The sequence below is a fragment of the Copadichromis virginalis genome, linkage group LG1 (genome assembly GCF_057382275.1).
Source record: "Copadichromis virginalis isolate Kocher_CV1m ecotype Utaka linkage group LG1, C_Virginalis_male_GT1.1, whole genome shotgun sequence".
Lineage (NCBI taxonomy): Eukaryota > Metazoa > Chordata > Actinopteri > Cichliformes > Cichlidae > Copadichromis > Copadichromis virginalis.
The window spans coordinates 19424868-19450527 of record NC_140618.1 but is presented as its reverse complement, the minus strand read 5'-3'; the positions used below and the strand labels follow the sequence as shown (position 1 = coordinate 19450527).

General features: G+C 42.3%; 2 protein-coding genes and 1 long non-coding RNA gene across 4 annotated transcripts; 1 reads left to right on the top strand and 2 right to left on the bottom strand.

The window, feature by feature from the left end:
* Positions 1 to 14: 14 nt before the first annotated feature.
* On the bottom strand, positions 15 to 5623 carry polr2m (RNA polymerase II subunit M). The gene is made up of 4 exons (XM_085453317.1): positions 4576 to 5623; positions 2457 to 3053; positions 2071 to 2293; positions 15 to 714 (listed from the first exon to the last, which is right to left on the bottom strand). The coding sequence occupies exons 1-4, from the start codon at positions 4683 to 4685 to the stop codon at positions 571 to 573; spliced, it is 1074 nt and encodes a 357-aa protein (XP_085309443.1). The 5' UTR covers positions 4686 to 5623; the 3' UTR covers positions 15 to 570.
* A 6308-nt stretch (positions 5624 to 11931) lies between these two features.
* Positions 11932 to 16292, top strand: LOC146718647 (uncharacterized). The gene is made up of 3 exons (XR_014920003.1): positions 11932 to 12149; positions 15472 to 15711; positions 16019 to 16292. It is a non-coding gene; the product is annotated as an uncharacterized LOC146718647 (long non-coding RNA).
* myzap (myocardial zonula adherens protein) lies at positions 12933 to 23619 on the bottom strand. Of its 2 annotated transcripts, none has more exons than XM_085453302.1 (14): positions 23141 to 23619; positions 22304 to 22384; positions 18952 to 19044; positions 17807 to 17968; positions 17599 to 17691; positions 17374 to 17487; positions 17117 to 17269; positions 16332 to 16457; positions 16001 to 16129; positions 15264 to 15358; positions 14539 to 14644; positions 14030 to 14113; positions 13682 to 13788; positions 12933 to 13593 (listed from the first exon to the last, which is right to left on the bottom strand). In XM_085453302.1, the coding sequence occupies exons 1-14, from the start codon at positions 23216 to 23218 to the stop codon at positions 12993 to 12995; spliced, it is 2022 nt and encodes a 673-aa protein (XP_085309428.1). In that variant the 5' UTR covers positions 23219 to 23619; the 3' UTR covers positions 12933 to 12992. The 2 variants fall into 2 exon arrangements, with proteins under 2 accessions (XP_085309428.1, XP_085309431.1); XM_085453305.1 differs by having other exon boundaries at positions 13682 to 13743.
* Positions 23620 to 25660: the final 2041 nt, after the last annotated feature.

Below are 25660 nucleotides of genomic sequence, written 5' to 3'. Positions count from 1 at the left end.
ACAACAAACAGGCATTTAGGAAATCACATGATTTATTTGTTCATGTTACACATTCTGTAACATTGAAGTTTGACATAACTATTTGCAGGCTCACGTCTGCTTCTCCACAAAGCTGTAAACAGTCACCACTGATGAGCTTTAAGTGAATTGAATTATTAAAAATACTAAAAACAGAAACCTCAGCACTCCCAGGATCTGAAAGCCATGATGTCATCAGTCTAAGCATGCTGACAAGAAACACTTTCCCACATGACACATGTTTCAAATTTAGCACTTAAGCGTCGTAGTCAGCGGAAGGTGTTGTTATTCCTGCAGGACGCTGAAACAACTGAACCCACTACAGACTGAATGACAATTAAGTAAGCTAGTTTCTCAACCTGTCATTCAATTTCCTGAGCTGAGTCTGGGATACCGACTATTCCTTCACACCATGCAAAAGACCCTTTTCCTCTCTGAAGAATTGTTGCCCTTGGAGTGAAAATCCTGTCTGATGGGTCCTGATCACAAGGTCCAAAGCCTCTTTCCCTCAGGGCCAAGGTCACACTGGTTTCCCCAGCTGGCCCTCCAGGATCAGTCTTCCTCTGAGGAGAGCTGTGCTCCTTCATCGTGAACCTCTCTGTAGGTAGCCATGGGGCCACCGTCAGGAGTGTAGCTCCCCATAGAGATCTTCAATCCTTCAGACAGTTTCTGGGCTGCCAGCTTGGCCTGCAACTCCTGAAATTAAACACCAGACAGAGAAAAAGCTGACATGAATAGGCTGGTAAACAGAAGACAAGCACATTATTATAAAGCAGCACAGCCACTGCTATTAAACTCTCAACAAAAGTAGGACTGATAATGAGCTCAACCGCCTCCATAAGTTGACAACAGCACACTGTGTGACGTACACGGTCCCGACGCTGCTTGAATGCTGCCCTCTAGAGACAAGAAAGCGTCTCAAGCAGGGCAGCCTTTACCTGAAGATTTCCATCAGAAGAAACAAAGAAATCAATGAACTGATTGTGATAATATTTTAACAGAAGATGAGAGATGGCATTTCCATTAATGACGCTTTAGGACAATGTGGAAGAACAAATATGTTTTATATGAATTCAAGTTTCAAGCATAGAGGAGCGCCTATGTTTGTCTTATGTAATACTCTTCTATAGGGGCGACCGTGGCTGAGGGGGTTGGGAAGCGCATCTGTAACCGGAAGGTCGCTGGTTCAATCCCTGGGCTCTCTGTCCTGGTCGTTGTGTCCTTGGGCAAGACACCTTACCCTACCGCCTACTGGTGTTGGCCAGAGGGGCCGATGGCACGATATGGCAGCCTCGCTTCTGTCAGTCTGTCCCAGGGCAGCTGTGGCTACAACTGTAGCTTGCCTCCACCAGTGAGAGTGAATGAATAGTGGTATTGTAAAGCGCTTTGGGTGCCTTGAAAAGCGCTATATAAATCCAATCCATTATTATTATTATTATTATTATTATACTCTCGTTCAGCTTTCTCTAATAATAACTGTTAAAAGGTTTAATTCTTAATTAAATTAAAGCATCCTAAGTGTTCGCTATTAACAGCATCAACGAGCTCTCTGAGACTTCATCCCTTTATAAATACTTATTGCACTAAAGTTTTCTTTTCTGCAGTAGCTACTCAGTTTGGAATCACCAGCATGTCTTTGGACTGAGGCAGGAAGCCAGAGTACTTGGACAGAACCCACGCACGACACAAGAACATGCAATCTCCACAAACCAGCCTTCTTGCTGTGAGGTGACGATGCTAACCCACCATTGTATCAGCTGTCAATAAAAGTCCTGACTTTTTAAAAATAGTGAGAATCAAAGTGTAAGATGCTGATTGAATTTATGGCACAAAGGACAAGAGGATAAACATGATTGTTGTTCAGATAATTACTTAATTTTCTTTTACCAAATATTAAATAAAATTTATGTCTATTAAAAATGTATTTCTTGTATAAAAGGAGACATTCAGAACAGCTTTGGTTGAACCATATTGCTAAGTGATCTAGGGAGGCACTGGCTGTTTCCACCCAGCCTGTTTAGCCTCCTTAGAAGGGCACTCGGCCTCACTAACCAGCTGCTTCTTGGTTTGCTTCTTCAGCAGTGCAGCTGACTCCTCCAGAGATAGGAGCTGGGCTGGATTGTGATGGAGAGGGGGGAGTCTGGCAGCAGTGATGTCATCCAGGTGTTTTCTGTCCCGCTCCCTCCTGGCTTGCACAGACAGCGGCGATGAGCCTTCAGAGGACTGACTGGGTGACGAGGATCCTGATGGAGAGATGTCACTTCTATGAGGCAGCCTGGAAACACATTAAGGTGCATATTATTTATACTCAGTTAACTTACACAGAGGACAAAAAGGCAGAATGGCAAACTATGTCAAATGTCTTACTGTATAAAATCTGGATTATTGGAGCATTTTTGTTGGAAATGTTCAGAAAACAGTAAATAAAGTCCACTCACTGATTTGGTTTAAATTTTTGCTTCCTGGGAGCTGCAGACTTCTCTGTTTTTTCCAGGACAGTTATATAGTGAGGCTTCTTTGGTGGTTGCTTTCTGAGAAAGTAATTGTCTCTTGCACTGCTGTTTAATGGCTCTTTGGATACGCTGCTGCCACCAGTAGTAGTTCCAGACAGCGTGACCCTTTCCAGGGCCTCCACAAGGTCACCCTCTTTTGTTTCATCAGAGTTCAGAGAGGCCCCACGAGCCACCGTTTCCATGGTTTCCACAGCAGTCGCTCCGGAGACAAACGGCTCTCGTTGCTCGTCCAAAGTGTGGTTTTCTTGCACTTGAGCTGAGGCAGGTGAGGTCTCGCTCTCCTGTGCAGCATCACCTGCAGCAGCGTCATGTTGCCTGTTTTGATGCGAGGCTGCTGGTGTGATGGAGGCAGCACGCCGGTGAGCAAAAGCCTGCTGGTAATGGGACTGTAACTCTGTCCTCGCAACAGACACTAGGCTTCGTCTCCTCTCCTCCTCACTGTGGTCATCAATGGCAAGACGCACTTTATCTGCAAAGTCTTTTATCTTTTTCCCTTTGTCAGGTAGCGTCTGCAATAACTTCCTGCAAACAACACAAACACATCATTGTAAAAAGTATACTTCAAGCAATATTTCAATACACAACGAGAGCAACAATAAATGTCAGACACATACATGTCTGTAACCCCTCCCTGACCCCAAATAAAAGTCTTTCATGCCATGTTTTCCTCTTAATTGTTGATAATGGCAGCCAAAGCTGATACTGATCTACTTCATGGTCCTACTTCCCATACAATCACATTTTTGATAAGAATTTTTTTTTTTTTTTTAAACATATTATGTTACATTATGTGAACAAAATCCAGGAAAACTTGTCTGGAAATATTATGTGGTGCAAGTGTAACACAGAAAACTACTGATGCACTCCAACAAATTATATATAATTTTTTGAGTAAATTGGCAGAAAGATACAAATGGAGGCAGTATGACGCATCTGATGCAGTGATGAAAACCTAAGGCCAGATTTACCAGCATGTTGCACCAGCACAAGTGGGTTTTGGCATTAAAAAAAAAGTATTTAAAAAAAAAAAAAAAAGAGTTTCTTTATCAAGGTGTGAAATATAGGGAGGAGAACATTTAAATAAAGCATATAAACTGATCGACCAATGCCAGCAACATGTGTTTTACTACTAACTACATATTTGAGGTTTGAAAAAAAATAAAAAATAAATAAATTTGCACCTTATTCTGAAATGACTGCACCCGTGTTCAGAAAACAGCCCCACATTTGTAAATCACCCGTAAAACTGAACACTCCTATTAGTGCCATTTGGCCTCAGTGACTAAATCTGGCAGTGTAAATGTCTAAGTATCCTCAGCAGTTGCTGTTATAGGTTAACTGCATCTGTAAAGGTGTTCCCATATTAGTTAAACAGAAAGAGGATTTCTGTGTTTCTGATGGTATTAATAATAATGGTAGTTTATCGTTTTCAAATGGTCTACTTTTTATTTTTATTTTAGTTAAATAAAATGTTTTGGTTTTTTACATCTAGTTTTAGTTAACTATAACAAACTTGCTGGAAAACAGGAAGATGGGTCAAAAGTATGGAAATGGTCACTGACAATACCCTGGTAGGCTTCAGAGTTTAAATCATGCTCAACCGGTGCTAGGGTGCCTAAAGCGTGTCAAGAAAATGTCCCTGACATCATCATCATTATTGTTACCACAACTAGCTCCCTGAACTGTTCATACAAAGCAGCATGCATCCATACTTTCATGTTTAAGCCAATGTCTGATCGCACCGTCTGTTGCAGCAGAAATCGAAACAGGTGTACCTAAAGTGGCCGCGAGTGTTTGTTTTTTTTACCCCATGTTACAGCAGAGTAGTGTCGCCCGTGCATCGTTTTTTACAAAAAGCATTTCATATTTTCACCTGAGCCAAAGTGGACTTATATAAACACGTCGTCAGTAGATCATCTGTCTTAGTTTTAGGGCATATTCCTGAACACATAGAAGTCACTTTACCAAACCGGATCAAAGCTAACGGGATGGCCGTGCGCATAAGTGTCACGCTTCTCTCATACAACCTAAGGGTTAAACTTACTTGTTACTGAGGATCCCTTCTTGTCGGAGTAGCAGTTCCTGTAGTTCTTCTTTACTCAGGTGTCCCAGGTCTCCCACCTCTCCCTGGCGCTCTGTCCACGACGAGGACATCACTGTTAGCTAAAGTAAGCTAACTACAGCCATCCACAAACAGCACGAGCCCGCTTTAAACTTCAGCGTAAACACGAAGGTTTGCGGTAAATCTAACGGTTGATTGATTCCTTTTTTATTAGAGAGCTTCAGAAAACTCTTTAAGTGACAAATTCACTTCTTCAACACATGACACAACAACATTTCAAAGTGGGACCCTTCTTCTTCTTCTTCTTCTTCCTGTGTGGAAAAAATAGCCCTCTATCGCCCCCACTGTACGGGACACGGTAACACACCTCTTCCCTACAAAGACTATGAAGCTTCTTTGCTGCCCTCTCCCGGTCAAACGTGGTAACCAGCCTGGATGCAAGAGCTTTCTCTCTTAGCAGCGCGATCAGTACAGACAGTCTGGACTGGGCTGGTGTCTCAGATTTTCCACAGCTGCATTTCCTGTCCGGATGTTTTCCGATCCACTTCTCACTCAGCTCAACTGACAATGAATGACCCAAACACAGCTGTGTCCTCTCCAGCCTGTGTCAAAGTTCAAAGTCAGTTTTGGTTGCAGCTGTGCCATTGGAACAAAGTCTCTGCAGACTTTACCTTTAGAGTTCAGACTCTAAGTCAAAGTTTAAAGTTTTCCATTTTTTCCTGAATGTATTATTCCAAGACCTATTTCTCAAGTATCCCAGATATTGTCAAAAAGAGAAATGCTTCTTTTTTCACGCTTATCTTTGTTAATCAATTGTAATTAAAGTAAACATTAAGTTTTATTTTTTTAGTCCTGTCAAGAGATTCATTCTAAAAGACACTTCTTCAGCTGAGAGTCAGAGAGTAGAAAGACACACGCTGCAGTTTCTACTTGCAAGGCCAGTCACAGAGCGCTCACACCAGAGTGGGGGCCCTGTGATGTGCGCTCTGTTCTTGCACTTGTCTTTATTTATACACAAGAAAAGTAATACAATAATGAATACATTTGTTCAGTGGAATGTTGATACGTGAGCATGTGCGTATGTGATTGTGTGTGTGTGTGTTGGAATGTGGGAAGCAGCCCTTTTTCCTGGTAAGAGCTCAGAACTGCTTGTTCAGCTTCTTACTATCACTGTGGGAAGATTCAGATAAAAATATATGAACAGGTTTTATAAAGACCAATCAGTTCTAAGTAATAAAAAGGTCATCATGCAGTATTCTATCACATGTACACTTATATCATTAAAAGCTTATACTGACTACTAAGTACAATTTTCCATTGACATTCCCTCCCGTTGTCACGTATAACTTTTAAGTGAGATATCAGTATGTAATATCTTGTCGTACATTTTCTGTCACATCATCATTAATCACACAAAGTCTTCATGTTCTAACAGGTCGGGGTCATCATCATCATCATTTGTCACGGCTGTGTATGCAGCAACAGTGGATACAATTATGCGGTTAATCATGAGTTTTAGACATGGCAGGATACATGTTACAAAAACACAAAATAAAAGTGAAAATGTTCCAACTCCAATGAGTAGTCTTTTTAGCACCTGTAGCAGGAGCCAGTGTAAAGCCAAGAAAACCAGTCACTTGCATTACTTACATAATCCTGATTTTGGGCCTGCTGGATCTGTCTCAAGGCGTTCAGGGCGTCAGTCATGTTTGATGAGTGTACATTGTCTGGTATGTAAGTGCAGCAGGTGTTGTTGAAGAGGACGCAAAGTCCCCCTTTTTCTGCTAGTATCATGTCCAGAGCTACTCGATGTTGAATCACTGCAATTCGTAATGCATTGATTTCCTGATTCTGCTGTTTATTAATCTTGCACGAAGCGTTCAAGAAAAGTCCAAAACTGTAGTCCAGAGTTTCAATCCTCAGCATGTTTTTTCCGGTTCCCACCCAGGGGAACAATGAATGGAGTACTTTCTGTCCGGTAGTCCATAATTTGAATTCCTCGGGTACGTCGCTCCCCCATATTGGGTCATGTGGTTGAATTTCAGGGAGTGTTGATCTTCTTTTCCGGCGTACTGTAGAAGTGGTGTTTACTGCGGTCATCCTAAAAGTGTGGTTTGACAGGAATGTGGGAGCACATGTTCAGTATGCTCAGTATGTGCCATTAGATGGTCCAGTCGTGTTCACAGGGGCACCTTCTCCTCCTCCAGTGGCCCGGTTGCAGTTAGTGATGTTTCCAAGTGGCCTGTTACCTTTGTTTTGTTTATAGCACATGGAGTGGTTCTTCCCTGGAGTTTGGTCCAAGAACACTGGGAAATGGATGGCTGTATTCCAGGTTGTCACATTGAAGTTGATCCAGAAAAGTTGATCACATGCTCGTTATCAAGTCCAATGTCTTCAATGGTGATTTTCTTGTAACCCTCCATATAGTGTAGGGTGTGTCGACGTGCTGGGCATATAAGAACAGACATAACAGTCTGCATTTTCCGATTCTGCCCTGGTCCTGTCGTACCAGGCATTATTCATCCAAGGGTGGATGTGGTCTTGTGTCATGTCTCTTAGGTGGGAGTTGTCGTGCGTCCATCTTTTCAGTCTGCCTCGTGGTTCAGCTGTTGTCGGCATCAGCTGGGGGCCTGTAAGGGTGAGCGTCGTAGTCAAGGTAACCAAGAGGGTCCACCTTCCCATGGCTGCGTACTACACACTCTACTACTTGGTTACCCTAGAGTTGGTCAATGGCTGGAGGTGGAAGTGCGAGCAATGCTCAATCAGCACTTTACCCTCAACACTGAAGCAACCAAGCGAGGGTGAAACTTTCCCTTACTAGTTGATTTCTGTGAAGGAAGTGGAATCCTCTGGGACCTCAACTTTCTTGCGGTGGCTTTGGTGTATCCAGGAAGGTCTTTCCGCTATTTTGCAGGCAGTTGGCGTGGTCAGAAGCACTTGGTATGGACCCTCCCACCGTGGCGAGCTCCAATTTTTCCTTGGAGTACTCGGACAAGGATCCAGTCACCCGGCTTCAACCTGCAGGAAATAGAAGAAGAATCTTGCGGCAGTTTATTGTTCAAAACAACATCTCTGTTTGTCAACAATTGAGTCATCCAATCTGCCAGAGTGGTTTCACAGACTGATTTATCTAGTGGCTCGCTAGTAACTGGTAGTGGAAAAGGTCGCCCATGTATAATTTCAAATGGGGACAGTTTGTTATTTCCTTGTGTTATTCTCATCCACATTTTGACTAGGCCTACACATTCTGGCCATGGTCTGCCAGTTTCTTCCATTGTTTTCCTGAGCCTTTGTTTTATAGTGCCATTTGTTCTTTCCACTAATCCTGCACTCTGTGGGTGGTAGGCACAATGGTGTTTTAAACTAAAACCTAGTGCTTCAGATACTTTGCTGATCACATCATTTACAAAATGGGTTCCATTATCTGATCTTATCAGAGTAGGAATACCATATGTTTGCAACTGAGATTGCGTCTGCTTTTTTCACTGGGTAGATTTCTGACCATTTTGAGAAAACATCTATAATTACTAGAGCGTATTTTGAGCCATCACACTCATTCAATTCAATGAAGTCCATGTGAATTGTATGAAATGGGTGGTGTAGGAAAATGTCCTCTTTTTGGTCTTATCAATAAAGGACTACCGTAGTAAACACTTTTACTAACCAGATGGACAGGCGCTCTGCAGGTGGGATTGAGCGCCTGTAGTTGGTGTCTAGGCGGGCAATTCTAGGACCGATGCAGGACAGCAGGTCCTCAAACTGTACGAGTGAAAGACGGTGATATCGCTAAAATCATCCAGGCGCAGCTCCTGGAGCAAGTGGTGAAACTCACCAAACTGCTCACGTGTCTGGAGGACCTGATGGACCCAGGTACGGCGAGGACGTCCTTAACGCCGCTGCTCTGCTCTCCACAGTAAATAGAGAACGTAGACTCTCTCTTCAAATGCTAGCTCGACAGCTGCCATCTAGCAAAGATACTGGTCTGGCACAACTTCCTCCCACATCCCTCCCACATTTCCGGTTCACGCGTGTCAAAATATGCAATTTTGAGGCGCGATGGATTTTTCTTGGACACGCATTGAGGTGCAAATGTGCGTCTATCGCGTTCGGTGTGAACACACCGTTAAGTTACCTTGGGTATTGTGTTTTTGGCAGGTCATACATGTTCTCACGTATTCTTTTGCTGAAGTTTCAAAATTTATAGTGTAGAATTGTCGGTTTATTATAAAGACCATCCCTCAGATCATCCCTCCTGTTGAGACATTGCTCAAACCATGGCTCACTAGAGCGGCTGTTTTGTGCAATGATTCGGGAAGAATGGGTTTTCCTGCTATTTTCATTATGTCATCAGTGTCCAGTACTGCTCCGTGTTTCAGCCATTGTTTTGGTTCTTTTGGTGGTGCTGCTTTTTGTTCGTCCTGCAGTACAGATAGTGGAATGGTGTGGTTTTCATGAGTTGTTAATAAGACTGTGGTTGCTATGGCTGCTGCTTTTGCAGCTTTGTCAGCAAAATTGTTTCCCTTTGTAATTTCAGAGTCATCCTTCTGATGTGCTGCACATTTGCAAATTGCTAAATGTCATATCACATAAGGAGTTTCCTCTCATGTAAACAGATGTGTGCCATGATAAAACCTTCCTCCACACACTAGAAATAAGAAACTAATCTCAACCCTTATTTTATAATCCAGTCATTTTTCCAAATCTAGTATCAACCAACTAATTTGCATATCAGCTTATAATGCGCTAAGTTGACACATCAATTGAAATGCACATTCAAAATATTATCACAAAAGAGAATTTCCTTCATACAGTAAATTATTTGTGTTGCATCAATCAAACAGAAAACATCTCACAATTCATTGTATTACCAACTAAATTTATTGTCTGATTACTGCTTGGTCATACCAGACTCTCTCGATCTTTATTTTTTCTTCTCTGTTTTCACAAACGTTTCACCTATTGTCAAGCTGAAGAGTTAAATGTCAGCAGTGGATAAATTCAGCATTTGATAACAAAACTCTGTTAAGTTTTCCCTGCTTTAACACCAATGAGAGATATAGGCGCATGTATAGTGTGTGCTGTAGTGTAAGCTGTTCTTCATTGCATGTATGTGTGTTAGTACGCTTGCATGCAGGGCCTGTGGGCCTGTCTCACCCAAAAGGGCATTTTCTTAACAGTTGCCTTTCTCTCGCGTGTGTTAAGAAAGGCAAATGTGCTTGTAGCAGTTGTGAGATTATTATGCCGTTATATATTACATTGTACCTGTAATCAAAATGAGTGAATCATGATACTGCTGTAGGCCACATCATACTTCTTGTATAATCAGTATGTAGTTTTAGTTTGAGTCATACTTTTGAGTTAAAAGAATGTGAAAATAATTAGATTTATTAGAAAGGTTTGCCAGTCTTGGCAGCCGGGGGTTAGTCCGCCAGGGCCTCCGCTCCTGGCCGCCACCCGGCACACAATGCACCCGACCCCTATGGCGCCTCCTGCGGGTGGTGGGCCTGCGGGAGGATGGGCCCACGTCTCCTCTTCGGGCTGTGCCCGGCCAGGCCCCATGGACTAAGGCCCGGCCACCAGACGCTCGCCCTCGGGCACCCTCCCCGGGCCTGGCTCCAGGGCGGGGCCCCGGTAACCCTATCCCGGGCAGGGTAAACTGTTCCCTCGATATTCTTTTCATAAGGGTCTTCTGAATCGCTCTTTGTCTGCCCTCACCTGAGAGGCACACCCTCTCAGGTGAGGGCTCTGTCCCTCAAAAGTGAAGCCAAACAGGTGTTATGAGTCGGGGTGTAAAGGCACTGAGAAAAAAGCGTTTGATAAGTGTATCACTGAGAACCATTGTTCTTTTGGAGTGACTGGATTCAGTATAGTGTGGGGATTTACTACTGGTGGCATCATTTCAGTGATTTCATTTATTGCTCGCAGATCATGCACTAGATGGTATTTTGCAGTATTAGCTTTCTTCACCACTTAAACAAAACATCACTCTTTGTTTGTTTTATTATTATTATTTTTTAAATTCTCCTTTCTCAAAAACAGAAAATGAAATTGTAGTTGTTCTTGGCTGAGAAAACACAAAACCTCTTTCTTGTAAGCGCAGCCATCTTGTGACACATTCAGGATCATTTGCACAGTCTTTATTATCCAAACAGATGCTGGCCTCTCATCATTAATCGTAGTATTATATGTATCAACGAGGAAAAGGCACATCATAAAACTATTTCAAACACAGCTGTGGCAGTACAGACAACACCTGGATAACACTTGTGCCAGTGGCTCAGGAACGGCAGTCACCTCATTAAAGTTAATATCGTTAATAACAGATTTCTCAAGAATTTACCACGTCCTATTTTACCACATTACCCTGCTTCCAATTAAAATAGCTTTCCTTTCACCACCAGGATCACAGAGTAGGCTGTCACAAAGGCACAAAGCATGGTAATAAATATTATATTATTGACAGTAACAAAATATCATATGTTTAATTTGTACAGACCACATATAAAATGATAGGAAAATACACGCAATAACCATATCGACCTTCATATAGGACTGAACGCTCATAGCTCAGTGAGCAACATGAATAGAATAGATTCACTGTAAACAAAAGAAATATATTCCATATTATATCAGTTAGAAAAATATTTTTTACATAGCATCACATCATTTACATCCTACATCAAGCTACTTTTATCATTATTAGAGCTATGTGCAAACATGGGACAGAAACCCACATAAGACTTTTTTTGCTTCACTGGCCAAAAATCATTATCTCCGACATAAATGAGTGAGATATTACTGACATGGATGTGCCAGCTTTAAAATGATTTAAAACTGATTCTTGTGTTAGTACATTTTTAAAAGAATATTTGTAAAAATAAATAAAAATTGACCAAAGACAATAGAAGTTTAAGGGAAAAAATTCCACTCTTTGGTCTAGTTAATATTAACAGCTCTGACTGCATAAGTAACCCTCTTACTTTCACTATATGGACAAAAATATTAGACAATTCTTATTAATACTAGAATTCAGTTGTATAAAGTCAAATGCCTGGCCAGGCAGTCTGTATTTACAAAGAATTGGTTGTTCCAAAGAGCACACTTTAATGCTCCCGTTGCATGGGTTTACATGGCAGAGCAGCTCCTGCAGGTGTGCTGTGTGTTGTGTTGTGTCTGATATCCCAGTGTTGGTGTTGTCCCTGCATTATCATAATAATCTTGGTCCAGGATCAACATTGCAACTGACCATTCACTTTGTTGATAAAAGAGGAGGGGGGGATTCTTTTGTTTATATAAAACGTTGTGTGTTTTATTAACTATATTCTTTATAAAGTTATGCAATGTAATAAATATATTATCAAGTTAGGTTGGCTGTTATCCAACTGGCATTATCAAGTTAGGTTGGCTAATGCCGTTTAGCATTAGCTTAGAATGTGGCTAAATTCTAAGCTAATGCTTGGCTCACTGAATGCTCCAACGTCATTGGTCAGGTGTAATGTTGATGCTGGATCAACATTATTATGATGATAACAATATCAACACGGGGATATCAGACCGTGAGTAATGTGCAGCTAGGTCGGTAGTTCTGTCCACGTAGTTTATTTACATATTATTATTTTGCATATGTATTCTGAGTCAGCGGTATTCTTGAAGCACACTAGCTGATGTTTTAATGGCTAACCTGACTTTACATCACCACTTTTTCACTTTCAATCCTAAAGTTAACGTTACTCTATGTTATATACCAACACAGAGTATGTTATCATATTACATTATTAAAACTTGTTTTTAAGACTGTTATTTTTTACAATTTGCTGTGAACAATTTGACAATTTTATGGTCCATATAGTACGTAAATGTTAAGCTCAAGTAAGAGAATAATAAAGGACGTTACTACTGCACTACTCCAACCAGTTTTTTAATACGCTTGTCTCTTTCCCAGCATACGCAGACTGAGTTAGAGGATACTATTATTTAGCTTTACCTACATATTTACTGTTGACATACAGGTTAGCTCTGTACTTAGCACTGATACAAAAAGAGAGAGGAAACACAAAATAAAATCCAACTGTCAACAGGTTTAAAGAAAAGTAATTAAACTGTTCACTCATGTTGTCATCCACATGGAAACTAAGCTATCATCTGACAGGGAATCTGGATCAAACTAGTTTGTAACTGGGGACAATGACTTCCGTGAGTTTCTTTTAATTTCCAGTTTTTTTTTTCACTCCCAGTTTGATAAAATGTTATTTTTGATTTTGTTGCTTATGAAAAGAAGTTTGTGCGTTACTTGTTAACCCTGTTTTCAGTAATTATACTAAGTTAAATGGCTTCATAGCTTCATTGACTCTCCTTATTTAAGTCTTGGCTCATGCATTTTCCAGGACTGCTACTTAACTTTAATCTATGTTTATCTTTGCTGTCATTTCCATAAGTTTCATGAACGGCGTATAAACTCGCACTCCTGATCGTGGTTGAGAAGAGGGCGGGGATGAAGTGGACTCTTCTTGTATGGAGGGTGTGCCTCTGCTTGTTTGTGCGTCCAATTCGTCTTCTCCAGGCTGGACCGGACTGACACCAGCTTCAGACTCAGATGGGTGGATGTAGGAGAATGTCCCATGCTCCTGTGAGGGTCTGGAATCCAGGAAGCGGCTGTACTGGACAGGAGTGTACCTTAGTAAACTTGAATGTAGCCTGCTGGGGGGAGGGTTATTAAGCTTAAACGTCCTTGGCTGAGTGGGCAGTGTTAGAGAGATCGATGGATGTTGAATGGGAGGTGATGATGAGGGTTGTGCCAGGGATGAGGGCGCTATGGAGGAAGGGCTTGGTCTAAGTGATAGAGGATGAGTGGGTGACAAAGGCTGTGTCGGTGACAGTGGTTCGGTGGGTGATGGGAGTTTCACAGGTGATAGAGGATGATCAGGTGATGGGGGTTGGATGGGAAAGAGATGAGTTGGTTCACACTGAACAGGTTCAACATCATACCTCTGTGTTTCATGTCTGCAGAAGCACAGTCAGAAACCAGAGTGAGAAAACACCTCCTAATCAAGAAAACACAACCCAATGCTACTTAGTATCACAATCCTACCTGGGGAGCAGATCACAGCCTACTCCTTTCTCTCTGGTTTCCAAAACCTCTCGCGTTTTATTCTGTGTGGACATAAAATACTTGAGCTTGTCTTCTAATTCATTATTCTAGGAAAAGGAAAACAGGAAACAAGAAATATCAGGTCAGTTACATGCAAAAGACTATCGTCACTTTGCATGAAAAAAATGACCTGACGCTTGCAGCAACAAGCAGTAGAGGGGGATTAACACAGTTATTCAGTTATTCAGTGGTCAGAAGCCCATGTGATCATCTGAAGCCATGAAGCAGATTATCACACCCCACCACCAGTTATTAAAACACACAGAAAGCACACCAGTCTCATCCTACCTCACACTCCACTATTGCAATCCTGTCCAGAAGCTCAGAGATGAACATGTCCTTCTGAGCAACTTGAGCTCGCAGAGATTCGACCTTCACAAATTCAAAAAGATAAGCATTTTAAAAACATTATATAATTTACAGGGAAAACAGAAATGGAAAATCCAGTTCACAGCAAACTTAACTAGAGTCGTTATCTAATCTCGGTTTTTCCATACATAGAAATGAAGGCAATGAATAACTGAAATACTTCAGTGAAGACAAATAATGCCCCTTTATCTCCAACCCCTTCCCATCAAAATTATGAACATGAATTCACCCCGTTAGCATGACGTCCCGCCCTTTATTGACTCTGTGTGCAGTGAAGTTCTCCGTTCCTTGTGTGCATTGACATTGATCCATGGTTTTAATGGTAAACAGGCTACTTGTGTAAATGTATGAGACACTCCCACTATCAAAACAGTGGAACAGAGGAGTTGAATCCATGGTCTACATACAGATAAATAAATCCTACTCACCTCCTCAATCATTCCTTTGACCTTCCTCTGTTGACAGAACACCATGTCGTTCAAGTGTTTGATCCTCTCGCGGAGATCACCTGCTTCACCTTCCAGCTCTTTGGACCTAAAAAACAACCACGATGTAGTCCCACATATGAAGGAAATACGACTCTAGCACCCTGATTCATTTGCAAACATCGATGAAAAAGTTATGTACTTTTTTCCCTTCTAGGTAATTAATCTGCCTGCAATGCTATAAACATCCTGCTCCAAAGTGCATCTTGCTCAACTGGTTTAAAGGGCCAAGCGTAAGCCGCTCTGCTTCAGGCTTCAAGAAAAAGTGTTATGAAGGTTCTTAGCTGACTTGAAAAAACCTTTCAGGTCTGCACTTTAGGTAAACGTACAAAAGAATTTTAAGCTGAACTTTTACACAAAAACTAACATGTTTTTTTTTTTTAATTAATATCCCATCCTATTCAATTATTTCTCAGTATTATTGTTGGATGTGCTGTCTGAGGTGGGGTTTATCATGCATCCTGTGTGTTTGCAGCTCCTTGTTTAAGATCTCTGCACCAAGAATGAAAGTTTATCCTTGATGTTTGAGAAAACAAACCAAAGACAAAGAACTTCCTCACATCTAATGCAGTCTTGGCGAAGTTTTATCCACTTTTAGAGAAAGGGCTGTAATAGAGCCTTCAGATTCACGCGCAGCTTAAATTTTCTATCTGGACTTTAATTTGTACCTTTTGGCTACAGTTTCGTCAGTTCTGTCCGTCACCTCCATCAGGCGTAGGCGCTGTTCGCAGTCCTTCAGCTGCTCTTCCAGTTGGCTCTTCTCCTGTGGAAATCACAACATTTTATCTGTTTTCCTATGGCTGAATGAAAATCCTAATACTCAAAAGTTTGAGTCTTTTTGGGAAGTAAAATCACTGACATCGGTCGTCTCCTTAGATTACAGGGTCCTGATGGGGAACTTTGGCACGTAACATCCACCTGAAAAGATTCTCCTGGCAGGAAAACACTCCAAACTCCAACAATCCCTATCAGTTTGATCATCAACTAAAGCAAGGCAGCAATCCCAATCCATGGAGGCCCCACCCCACAGTCCACAGGAGTCAAAGGATTGACTGCTGGCGCCCCCAGTGGTCCCGTGCCCAACCGGTTTGAGCTGTAGGGAAACCTCGGTATCAGGCATGTGGTTTTAAAGTAGTGGGTCCTAGGTGTTTTTGCAGCTGGCCAAGTGTTATGTTGTTTGCAGTAAACATGGACTGAACTCCACTACGTGCACATGTATACGGTCATAACCTTTTACAGAAGGTTGCTTTTGTACATTTAAGAAGTATCATCTTCATCGTTTCCTAAACATTTGACTGATATATGACAGATCCCTCAAAGTATTGTGTAATTTTTGTTTTACACAATTTTGTTCAAGGGTCAAGGGAACAGGAAGACATATACATACGTTACATTTTTGACTTACTTTTCCCATGCACTCCAGGAGACGCTCCACTTCCATGATCCTCTGGTCCCTCTCTGCAATCTTGGCTTCTGCGATTTTGATGTTTCTCTCCGCTTCCTCCAGTCGTCTGATGTACTCATCGAGTTGGGCCTGTGCAAACAGAAATATGTCTGCCACTCTTCTCTCAGCTTAGGCTTGCCTCATTGTCAAGAATTTTGTAACTTTTTTATTTGTAAATTGTGTACAGTTATTTCCTTAGGTAATCTACGTCAATAGGTTTGGTTTCTGCTGTCAAAATAAAAACAAAAACAAAGTGTGATGTATGTATGAATAAGGACCAAAGAATGCAGACCTGTAGGGTTTCAATCTCCTCCCTGTGCCTGCGTTGTTCTTCCAGCAGCTTTTCCTCATACTCTTTCTCTAGCTTTTCCGAGAGCTCCTTTAGCGCCTTATCGTTGGCCTCCCGTGAAGACTCCGCCTGGACAGTCCACAGCATAGCAAAAATTAGCACTTTGCTCAGCTGATTAGGCCACATTCTGCTCAGGGTAGAAGATGCAGATGCAGCTGATGTGTTTCTGTTCCGCAGCAATATGATATGTTAACAGAGCTGCTCGATAAAAGTTTGCTGTGTCTCAGATCACACAGTGATTTGAAAGCTGGACTCTCTGCTTTCTAATGTAAATTAAAACTTAAAAAAAAAAAATAGGACAGGAGATGGTTTCTCAAAACTTCAGGAACTGTGATGATGATCGGTAAAGCTGGATTTTAATGTTACCTGCTGCAGAGATAGAAAAATGTTCTTTCATTTATTGATTTATTCACTGTTGGTAGGGGTCATGAAGTCCTAAACGTCCTGTCCTTCCATCACTCTTACTGACTCATCAGACCACTTTGTTACAGGACAGCTGAGCACTTCACTGTCCCTTTAAACATACACAAAGTAGCACTTGCACAAAACTTGAGGGAAAATTTTGAATTCCACCCATTTATTTTGGCCATGCTGACATCTCGGTCTCGTGGCCTTGTGGCATTAGAAGCAGCCACTTCCACTGTAAAGTTTTGGGGTTTTTTTTCATCTGTGGACACACGTGGATTCATGTTCATTCCCACAGAAAGAGTTTGTGTTTGCGGGACTACCTGAAGCCTGAGAGTTTGGTTTTCAGCCTGTACTGCAGCCAGCTCGCGCTCCTTGTCTCTGAGCTGTTGTTGTGTTTTCTCATAGGTGCTCCGCAAACTTTTCACATCGTCTCTCGAGCTCACTCTCTTCTGACAGTCGTCCAGAAGGGATTTCTGCAAAGGGAACTTATTTTAGCCAGTGAAGACTTTTTGTAACAGCCGGAGTAAAAAAAGAAAAGAAAATGTCTTCGGAGTGTTTGGTGACTTTGATTTGTTACCTGCAAGGTGAGGTTAGCAGATATGAGGGAACTGTTCATCTGATCAAAGTTCTCCATGGCTGCCGTGCGGATCTTAACCTCTGACTCTAGACTCCTCTTGTGTGCATTGGCAGCCTGCAGAAACACGTGGCACACAGCTTTTTTCAGATTTATGCACAGCTTTACAGGTCAGTTTGATGAGGAATGTCAGTGCATCCGGTCACATGGTGTTGTCATAATCTTTACCCTGAGTTCCTGCGAAAGCTTCTGCATTGATTGCTGCATTCCTCCAAACTGTCCGTACATCCGCTCTCTAACCTTTTCAAGAGAATCTCTCACCTGCAAACAGAAACCAGGAAAACACAGATATCATCTAAACAGAAACCCACTCTGCCTTGTATGGATGATGTGATGGCAAAAGAATGATTGGCCTGAAGGCTCAGTCTTTCCTCACCTCCCTGATGTATCTCATCTCATCCTGTAGGTGACTGGTTGTCCACTCGCGTGCCAGCACCTCCTGTCTATCTGAGCCTGTCCTCTGCACTACACCATACACTTTGGGCCCATGATGCTGCAGCGAGGTCTCTGGCACCCCATTGGTCATGTCTCCGAGGTGCTGAGGGAGACAGGATTGTGCCGGTCAGGTTTCTGTAGCTACCTACCGCTGAGGCAGGCTTATGCTGGCATGGTGTCTCTGTGTTTGTGTGCACACTTACAGATGCACTGCATGAGTCTGCATGTACATGCACATGCATACATATGTGCAAGTGATCAAGTATTTCAGCGCCCACGCTGCTGTGCAGTGGAAATAGGAAGTTGGCAATGTGCAGCTAAAAAATGGTGCAGAGTGCATCGAAGGTGTCGTGTTTCTGCAACCCAGGACATGAGCTGCTGCCCATTTCTGTCTATTGTGCCTCTAACAGCCAATGAAAACAGATGCACACCAGCACAGGAGCAGTGTGGCACAATGCAATGACTAAATAATACACAGCAAAAGTCCTGGGCACAAATAAAAACAACTTTAGCTCAGAGACTACATTTTAATCAGTATTTCAGCTGTAATTCAAGAGCAAGGTGCTTTACTTGATAAAGAGAAATACAGCTAACACTTTTGTTCATTATCAATTGGTCTTCCTTGATAACTTTTATTTATAAAGTGCTTCACAGTGTACATGCGCCAAAATAGAAACACACTGTCGAGCATGCGGTCATATATCCTTATATACACACATTTGGTGTAAAATGATGAAGAGCTGTAAACAGACTCTGCAGGGATTTTTCTTCTGCTTCAAATGTAACTTAAGCAGTCAGTTATTCTAATTGAATTGAATGTTAATTGAATATCTAAGTAAGTCAAGTTTAAATTTTGCATGATCCAGCTCTTTTTATTAGCTTTGCCATAGTTTATCACTTGAAACAAATAAAAACAAATAGAAACACTTTGAACACGCCTGCTGTCTTTAAACTGTGATGGTCACAGCATTTGCCACGGTCACCTGTGAGCCTCTGTTCATGCTGAATGTGTGAATACAATATTAATGACAGCCTCACGGTGCATGCGCAGGGCACACTCAATGAAGCAGTGGCTGCTTTGTCTACCTGCTGAGGTGACTCCTGGCCAGGTGGACTCTCTCTTTGGATGAGCCCGTTCTTCCTCTTCCACATCCCATTGACATCTTTTTCATTTTCAGTCTGCAAAATAAAACAAAAACAGGTCAAGAACACTGATGTGGATGGCTTCCATTCAACCATCCTTCCATTGATTCTTCCATTCTCTTGACAGCATATCCAAGCAGGGAGCCTGCTCTTAGGTTCATTGCTAATTCTAACATCCACGTCTTTAGTACAAACAAAGCACTCAGTCAAACTCCACGCAGGCACAGGTTCAACATTCAAACACTACACTGCAGGTTCAACCCCATAACTTCATGTTGTGAGGCTATAGTGCTGACCACTGAACCACCATGCCACCCATGATTCGTGTAAAACAAAACATTTTCAATTAAGCTTTATCATTTCTGTATATATTCTACAGCACGCCTCATGTGAGCCTAAAGTGCAGGATTCTAAACAAAAATGCAAGTAAACACGCTCTTGAAGTATTTATTTAACTGTATGTGAATATTATATAGTTTCTATAGATCTATAGATAGATCTAGAGATAGATTCTGATATCTTTTAGATGTCTCTACACAAAGAAGTCATTCATTGAGGACTACTACTCAGAAAAAGAGGCATCAGTGTCCACATCTCACAGAGATACGAGCGAGGAGGAACAAAGATGCCAGTGTGGTCTCGTGGACAGAGCCCAGCCTCACATTTCTGCACCACTCAATCTACAGAGGACCTGCTGTTGAGAAATGGAAAAGGCCTGCTAATAGGTGGGAGGATGTGGATTCCAGCAGATGGGAGGGAAGCACAGCCATCTTTATCAGTTCGCTTCACGAAGCCCTGCGTGCTGCCCATTCAGCTTTGAACTTTACAATGTTTGACCACATGCTGGTCCGTGTTTACCTGCCCTTTGTCAGTTTTGTGGGAGAAGCACTCTGGCTTACTTTTCCTCTGTTGCTTGAGGAGCTTGAGCTGTTCACAAATGTTAAAAAAAATGCTCGGAGACAGCTCGGTAAAATAATCTTGCATCAGTGCATTGTCATCTAACACTGTCATTTGTTTGTATGAACTCACTCCTCTATCATATGACTGCACCGTCTGACCTGATTAGCTCCTTATTTGTCACACAAGCACGGAGGATGCTCACTGTAGCTCACTGGGCTGAACCGTGTTCACTTTACGGCTGTTACGGAGATGAAATCCAATGCTGGCGGTATAGAAACATCGTCTGGTAACAGTTCTCTGTTTACTTCCTCTGCATGTGTCATGATTCACATGTGCTACATATCATCTAGGCCGCAGTCGCCGGTTGGATATAATCCACGATGTCTCGAGTTGCAGGACACGCCCTTTCTAACTTCACAGCGAAGAACCAGCATTCCTCTTGAAACACGGTATCGCTGGATATCTCTGAGAAAAGATATTTTGGTCATTTCCTTCCTCGTTGATTAACTGGATGCAGTCCCCATTACCACATTCCTGCTGACCTTCATTTGACCTTCCATGGTGATGACATCTAAGATCTAAGATAGTGTAACTAGAGCGAATAGTTATCTGAAAAACAAGCATCAGTACCCAGTGTAAACACGTGCAGGTATTTTGCAACAACACAGTAATTACAGCAGCGCCTGCAGAGACCTTAAAGCGCCACACTGAAAACATGATGAACAGATGAACTAGGCACAAGTTTTAACCTCTTGAACCTCTAACTGGCTCCAGCCTGATGTTTTCTACTCTGTGCTGCAGTTCCACGTACACTTTAAGCTTCAGTTTGCTGTTGAACTTCAGTGAAACTGAGGCTGATGACTTCATGGTGATTAGGGTTCAGGAATGATAAGACTGCTTTCAGACTTGCAGCAGTCACTGGCGACATGTTGTCTAATACTTTCTGATAGGAAAACTTTTTTCACATGATACAAGAAAACAGGAGTGGTAGTGTGGAGTAAAGTGGTATCTTTATGATAGCTTTATGATGATTGTGAAATACCTCACTGTAAAGAAAATCTGCATCTGGATTGGTCTCAGAAATCCAGTTTGTGTTGCCATGAATCCCACCCAGCAGCGGTGATGTTACTCTGTTACTCAGCTGTTTTTATTTTTAAAAACACCCTTCTCTTCACTCGTTACATCGCTTGTTGCCATTTTCATCTCACAGACAGATGCTGACGCTGTTGCTGGAGTCACCGATGTCTGTTCTGGGACAAACCGGCTGCCACTCGCAGAGGGCACAAATCTGCATCCTTCCCAAACACTAAAGTGCACATCAGCTCTAAACACGTGCGCTTCCCTCCACTCTGTGTTCACACTTCATCAGACTGTCCTTTGTCATCAGTTCCTATAGTCGCAGTCACACCCTCCCAAAGGCAGCCACATTCAGAGATTACTTCAGTGTGCTATCGGTGGAAAGAGTGGACATGTTGCACAAGGTTCATTCAAAACTAGCCATCATGTTTCTGGATCCTGCACACCGCACAGTCATACAAGGAAAAACCTCTCCTCAGAGATTAAACCTAACCCAAGCATTGCACTCAGTTCTCGCACTTTCACTCTGAAACTTTGGCATCAGCCTCCGATCACAAACAAAGACCGGGGCAGAGCCACCAACAGCAAACACCCACGCAGCCTGCGGCGTCGACTCAGCCATAATTCACAGGATCACAGAGCATACCAGCAAATATTAAACGTGACTAAGAGTAATTCTACACCTCGGTAGGCAAATATTAATTTCTCATGAGCTCTGTTTGTTTTAGTTACCGTCCTTTGGAGTTAATACTGTTAATACTTATTAGCATTTTCTGTTCTGTGGAAGAGTGTTAGAGCACAGATGGAGCAGAGCTTTGAAGTAAATGTAAAACAGCTGTGTGTGCATTATCTCACACACACACACACACACACACACACACACACACACACACACACACACACACACACACACGCCCTCCTGTCATGATTGCATAACTGGACCAGATGATAAAAAGCACATAAATCTCAGCTTTTCCACCATCTTTCTTTTAATGGTTTATAAGATGAATTAAGGTGTGTGTGGGAGGGGTTTCTGTTTGGTTTTTATTGGTGCTTTTACTCCCACACGTCACTATTTCTGATCAGCAGTGTCAAACTGAGTCGGGTGTGATGACGTTTCCTCTTTAACTCATTCACTGCAATTGACGTCTATAGCCGTCAATTGCAGTGCATGAGTCAATGGGTTTAACTCATTCACTGCCAATGGCTGGCAGTGAATGAGTTAATGTAACTTTACGTATTGTACCGTATGGATTTGAAGCCGGTTCTGGCCGGAGTAACAGGGTGGAGGTAACACCGAGGGAGACGCAAAACTTACAGTGTCTGACTTTTCAGTTTTTGGCTCCTTGTTTCCATTTTCTCCGGGATACAGAGTCAGTCTCAGGCGTCTGATTCTCCTCTGGAAAACAAAACAAACACACACAGACAAAAAAGGCAAATGTTTGAATTTAGGGGAATTTACAGATGGTCATCATGAAGAAAAATAAAATTCAGATCTAAATATCTCTGATATTGTGGCAAAGCTTGAACTGTCAACTAAAAAATTCTGTGAGCTTATTCACATACAGCAGCAACAGGGCACCAAACAAAGTTTATGTAAATGCAAAACAGAGTAAACAGAGTAAAATGTTAAAAAGTAAAACAGATACATGGAAAGTGGGAACTCTGTTTGATTTTTTACTATTTTGAGGTTTTTCATAAGAAATTTAGTACAAAGAAAAAAACCGAACTCTTCAGCAGACCCTACAAGCGTGCTTCACCAAATATTACGGTACGTGTTGACCTGCATGAGGCGACCATGGGAATAAAATAAAACGTGGGGCAAGTACAAAGGCCTGTTTTATCAGAGAGCTGTTCAAATAAACATGACAGCTCTGCCTCCTGCACGCTCAGCTCCCATTACACACTCGTGTAAGTGAACAGAGCCACACATCCTACAACAGAGTCAGAAAACATTAGAGAGACAGAAAATGGATCTCTTTGCTTACAGACAGGAAAACAAGTGTCGGCAGAGTTAAAAGCAACAGCCGACAAACAGAAGAGGGGAGGAAAAAACACTGGACAGGACAAAACACAGAGAGAAGAGGAGAGCAGAGAGAAATGGGGGGAAAGACAGAGAGATCTTCAGTGTTCTCGCTTCTCTCGAGCTTCTTACCTCCCTTAAAGCCTCTGGAGAGTCCTCTGTTGTGGTGGTGGTGGTGGAAACAGTTGGTCTTGAACCGTAGCGAAGCATGTCTCCTCTAATGTCCACTCCTGGCTTCTCTTCCTCTCCCTCTCTGGCTGTCCTCCCACCCTTCCTCTCACTCTCCTTCCTGAGTTCTGCTCAGATTCTCAGAGCGACCATTCGCCCCCGGCCCCAGCCTGGGAACAGGAGGGAAATTCCACTCTAAGTCTGCTTCTGCTGCTGCGTCTGCAGTGGGTATCCTCAGGGCTGCGAGGTTCCCCCTCAGTCAGTGAAATGAACAGGTGCAAACCAGCTCTCAGCAGCACAAACACAACAATGTCATTGTCCTAATTCCAGCCAGACTGCTCCTAAAGCCACCTGACTGACAGGCTTGTCAGTCACTCAGCAATCCTCTCTGCACTGACTACGTCTCTCTGCACTCCCATCAGACCTGTCGGGCCACATTTCACCTGCTTCGCTCTTTTGCGCCTCCTGGCCCTGAGAGCAGGACTTTCACAGGCAGGGCGGGTCCTTTTACTCGGGCTGGGACAGGTGGAGTGCGCCTTATCAAAGGGAGTGGCTAATAAGAGGAGCCCACTGTTCACATGAAGCAGTGAGACAATAACTGCCTGCCAGGCCTGTTATACATACAGGAGTTATTAGACTTAAAACACATTTAGATAGAGGTTTTGCTTTGTGAGAAGAAGAAAAAAAACACATTGAGTGGCAGAGGTAGGGTTTTTTTTTAAAGACTTAAAATAAAGAATTTTCATTGAGATGGAATCTGATTTCTCCCTCTTATTCACTCGCTCTCATTATTTGCTCTCGCAGGTAGGACAGCCGCATTATGGGGGCTCTTATATAATAACCTTTAAAAATTAAGGGTCTTCATCTGATTGAAACCTTTACATAAACTAAGAGAGTTATTCTTTTTTAAATTTGCTAATAAAAGTCCATAATATAACTTAAATTGGAGGTTATATGTAGGAAGACAGGCCATAGAATAAAAAGACAAAAAACAAAAGCTCATAGACTTCCATGTCTGAATGGACAGTATGTCATGCCCTGTGATTTCAAAGGTCTGTTTATATCAGAGTTTATTAGTTTCCTCAGTTCTTTCTCCTACTTTCCTTCTGTGTCTGTTTCCTGTATCGAGTTTTCCTGTATTGAGTTTCCCGCTTTAGTCATTGTTACTTTCTTCCTGTTTTACTTTGCTACTTAGTTGTCCTCTGTCTTGTGTTCAGTCTTACTTCCTCCTCTGTGATTGTGCTGATTGTGTCCACCTGTGTCTTGTTTCCTCCCAGCTGTGTCTCTGGTCAGTGTGTGAGTATAAATAACGCTGTCTTACCTTTGTCCTCTGTTACAGTGTTTGCTTACCCTTAGCACGCTTCCTTCTGTCCCCCCCTGCTGGATTTAGATGAATTTGTTTATGGACTTTGTTATTTGAATTTTATGCACCAATGAAGGGGCGCTTTTTGTTTGTTTCACCTGCGTCACCTCAGTCTTCTAAACAAACCATACTTGTTCTGTTTTCAATCGTACAGTCATAAGCTTTAAGATTTAACGTGCTGACTGAGGCCTGTAGAGTCTGAGATGTAGTTTTTTTCCTTTTTTTTTCATTACATGATCTGACCTGGGGTTGAATTTGCTGGGAAGATTGTGGCATTGTGTTAACACACAGCTGAATGATACAGACCAGTAAACCGACAGAACTTGTGCTTTTATAGAGGTGCTGACTGTCACTTAATCGAGTGCTTTTCATTAGCAGCACCTGGCTGCTACTCATCCTCCTAATGAAAACAGCGAGGGTGTTGCTTTTCCACATGACTGTGAATGCCAACCAGCCAACAGAGGTGCTACACTAGATCAATTATTGATATCGTGAGAGGGATGAAAAGAAAGACCGCACTGCAAACATGATTTTTTAATGTTCTTCCTTACCACTCCATGTTTTACTTGGTTTTACACTGACATAATATGCGCTCTGCTTATGATTATTCATGCTGACAATTATCTTTGAGGACCAGAAGCACAGTCTTCTGCACAGCCAGATCACATTCCTCTTTTGAATGGCTGCAGTCACTCCCTTTCAATAGAAACTAGAGACAAAGTCTCTGAAGAATGAGGAATCAAGTTTAAAGACTCAAGTTGCCTGGCGAGAGCTCGTTCAGCTGCACGTGGTGCTTCATCAAAGCTTTGCTGTTAGCTCACGTCAATAAATATGATGAGAAAAGCTCGCAGAATAATACGAGATGCATTTCTACTGGACTCTGTGGTTAATCGTTAACCAGACATCAAACAAATGGTGTTTCTGCAATCAGTAAGGCAGCCACTCTGTCCAAGTCCAATGTCATATGGAAGTTCTCTCTCATAATGATATTCACCTCCCGTCACAATCACAAAGTCACTCTCTGGATTAAATCCACAGTACTGGTGTCACAACATCAACCAGATTTACAGGACGAAAAAGTTTCTAAAAATACTTTCTACATAAAGAAGCAACACGAGTAC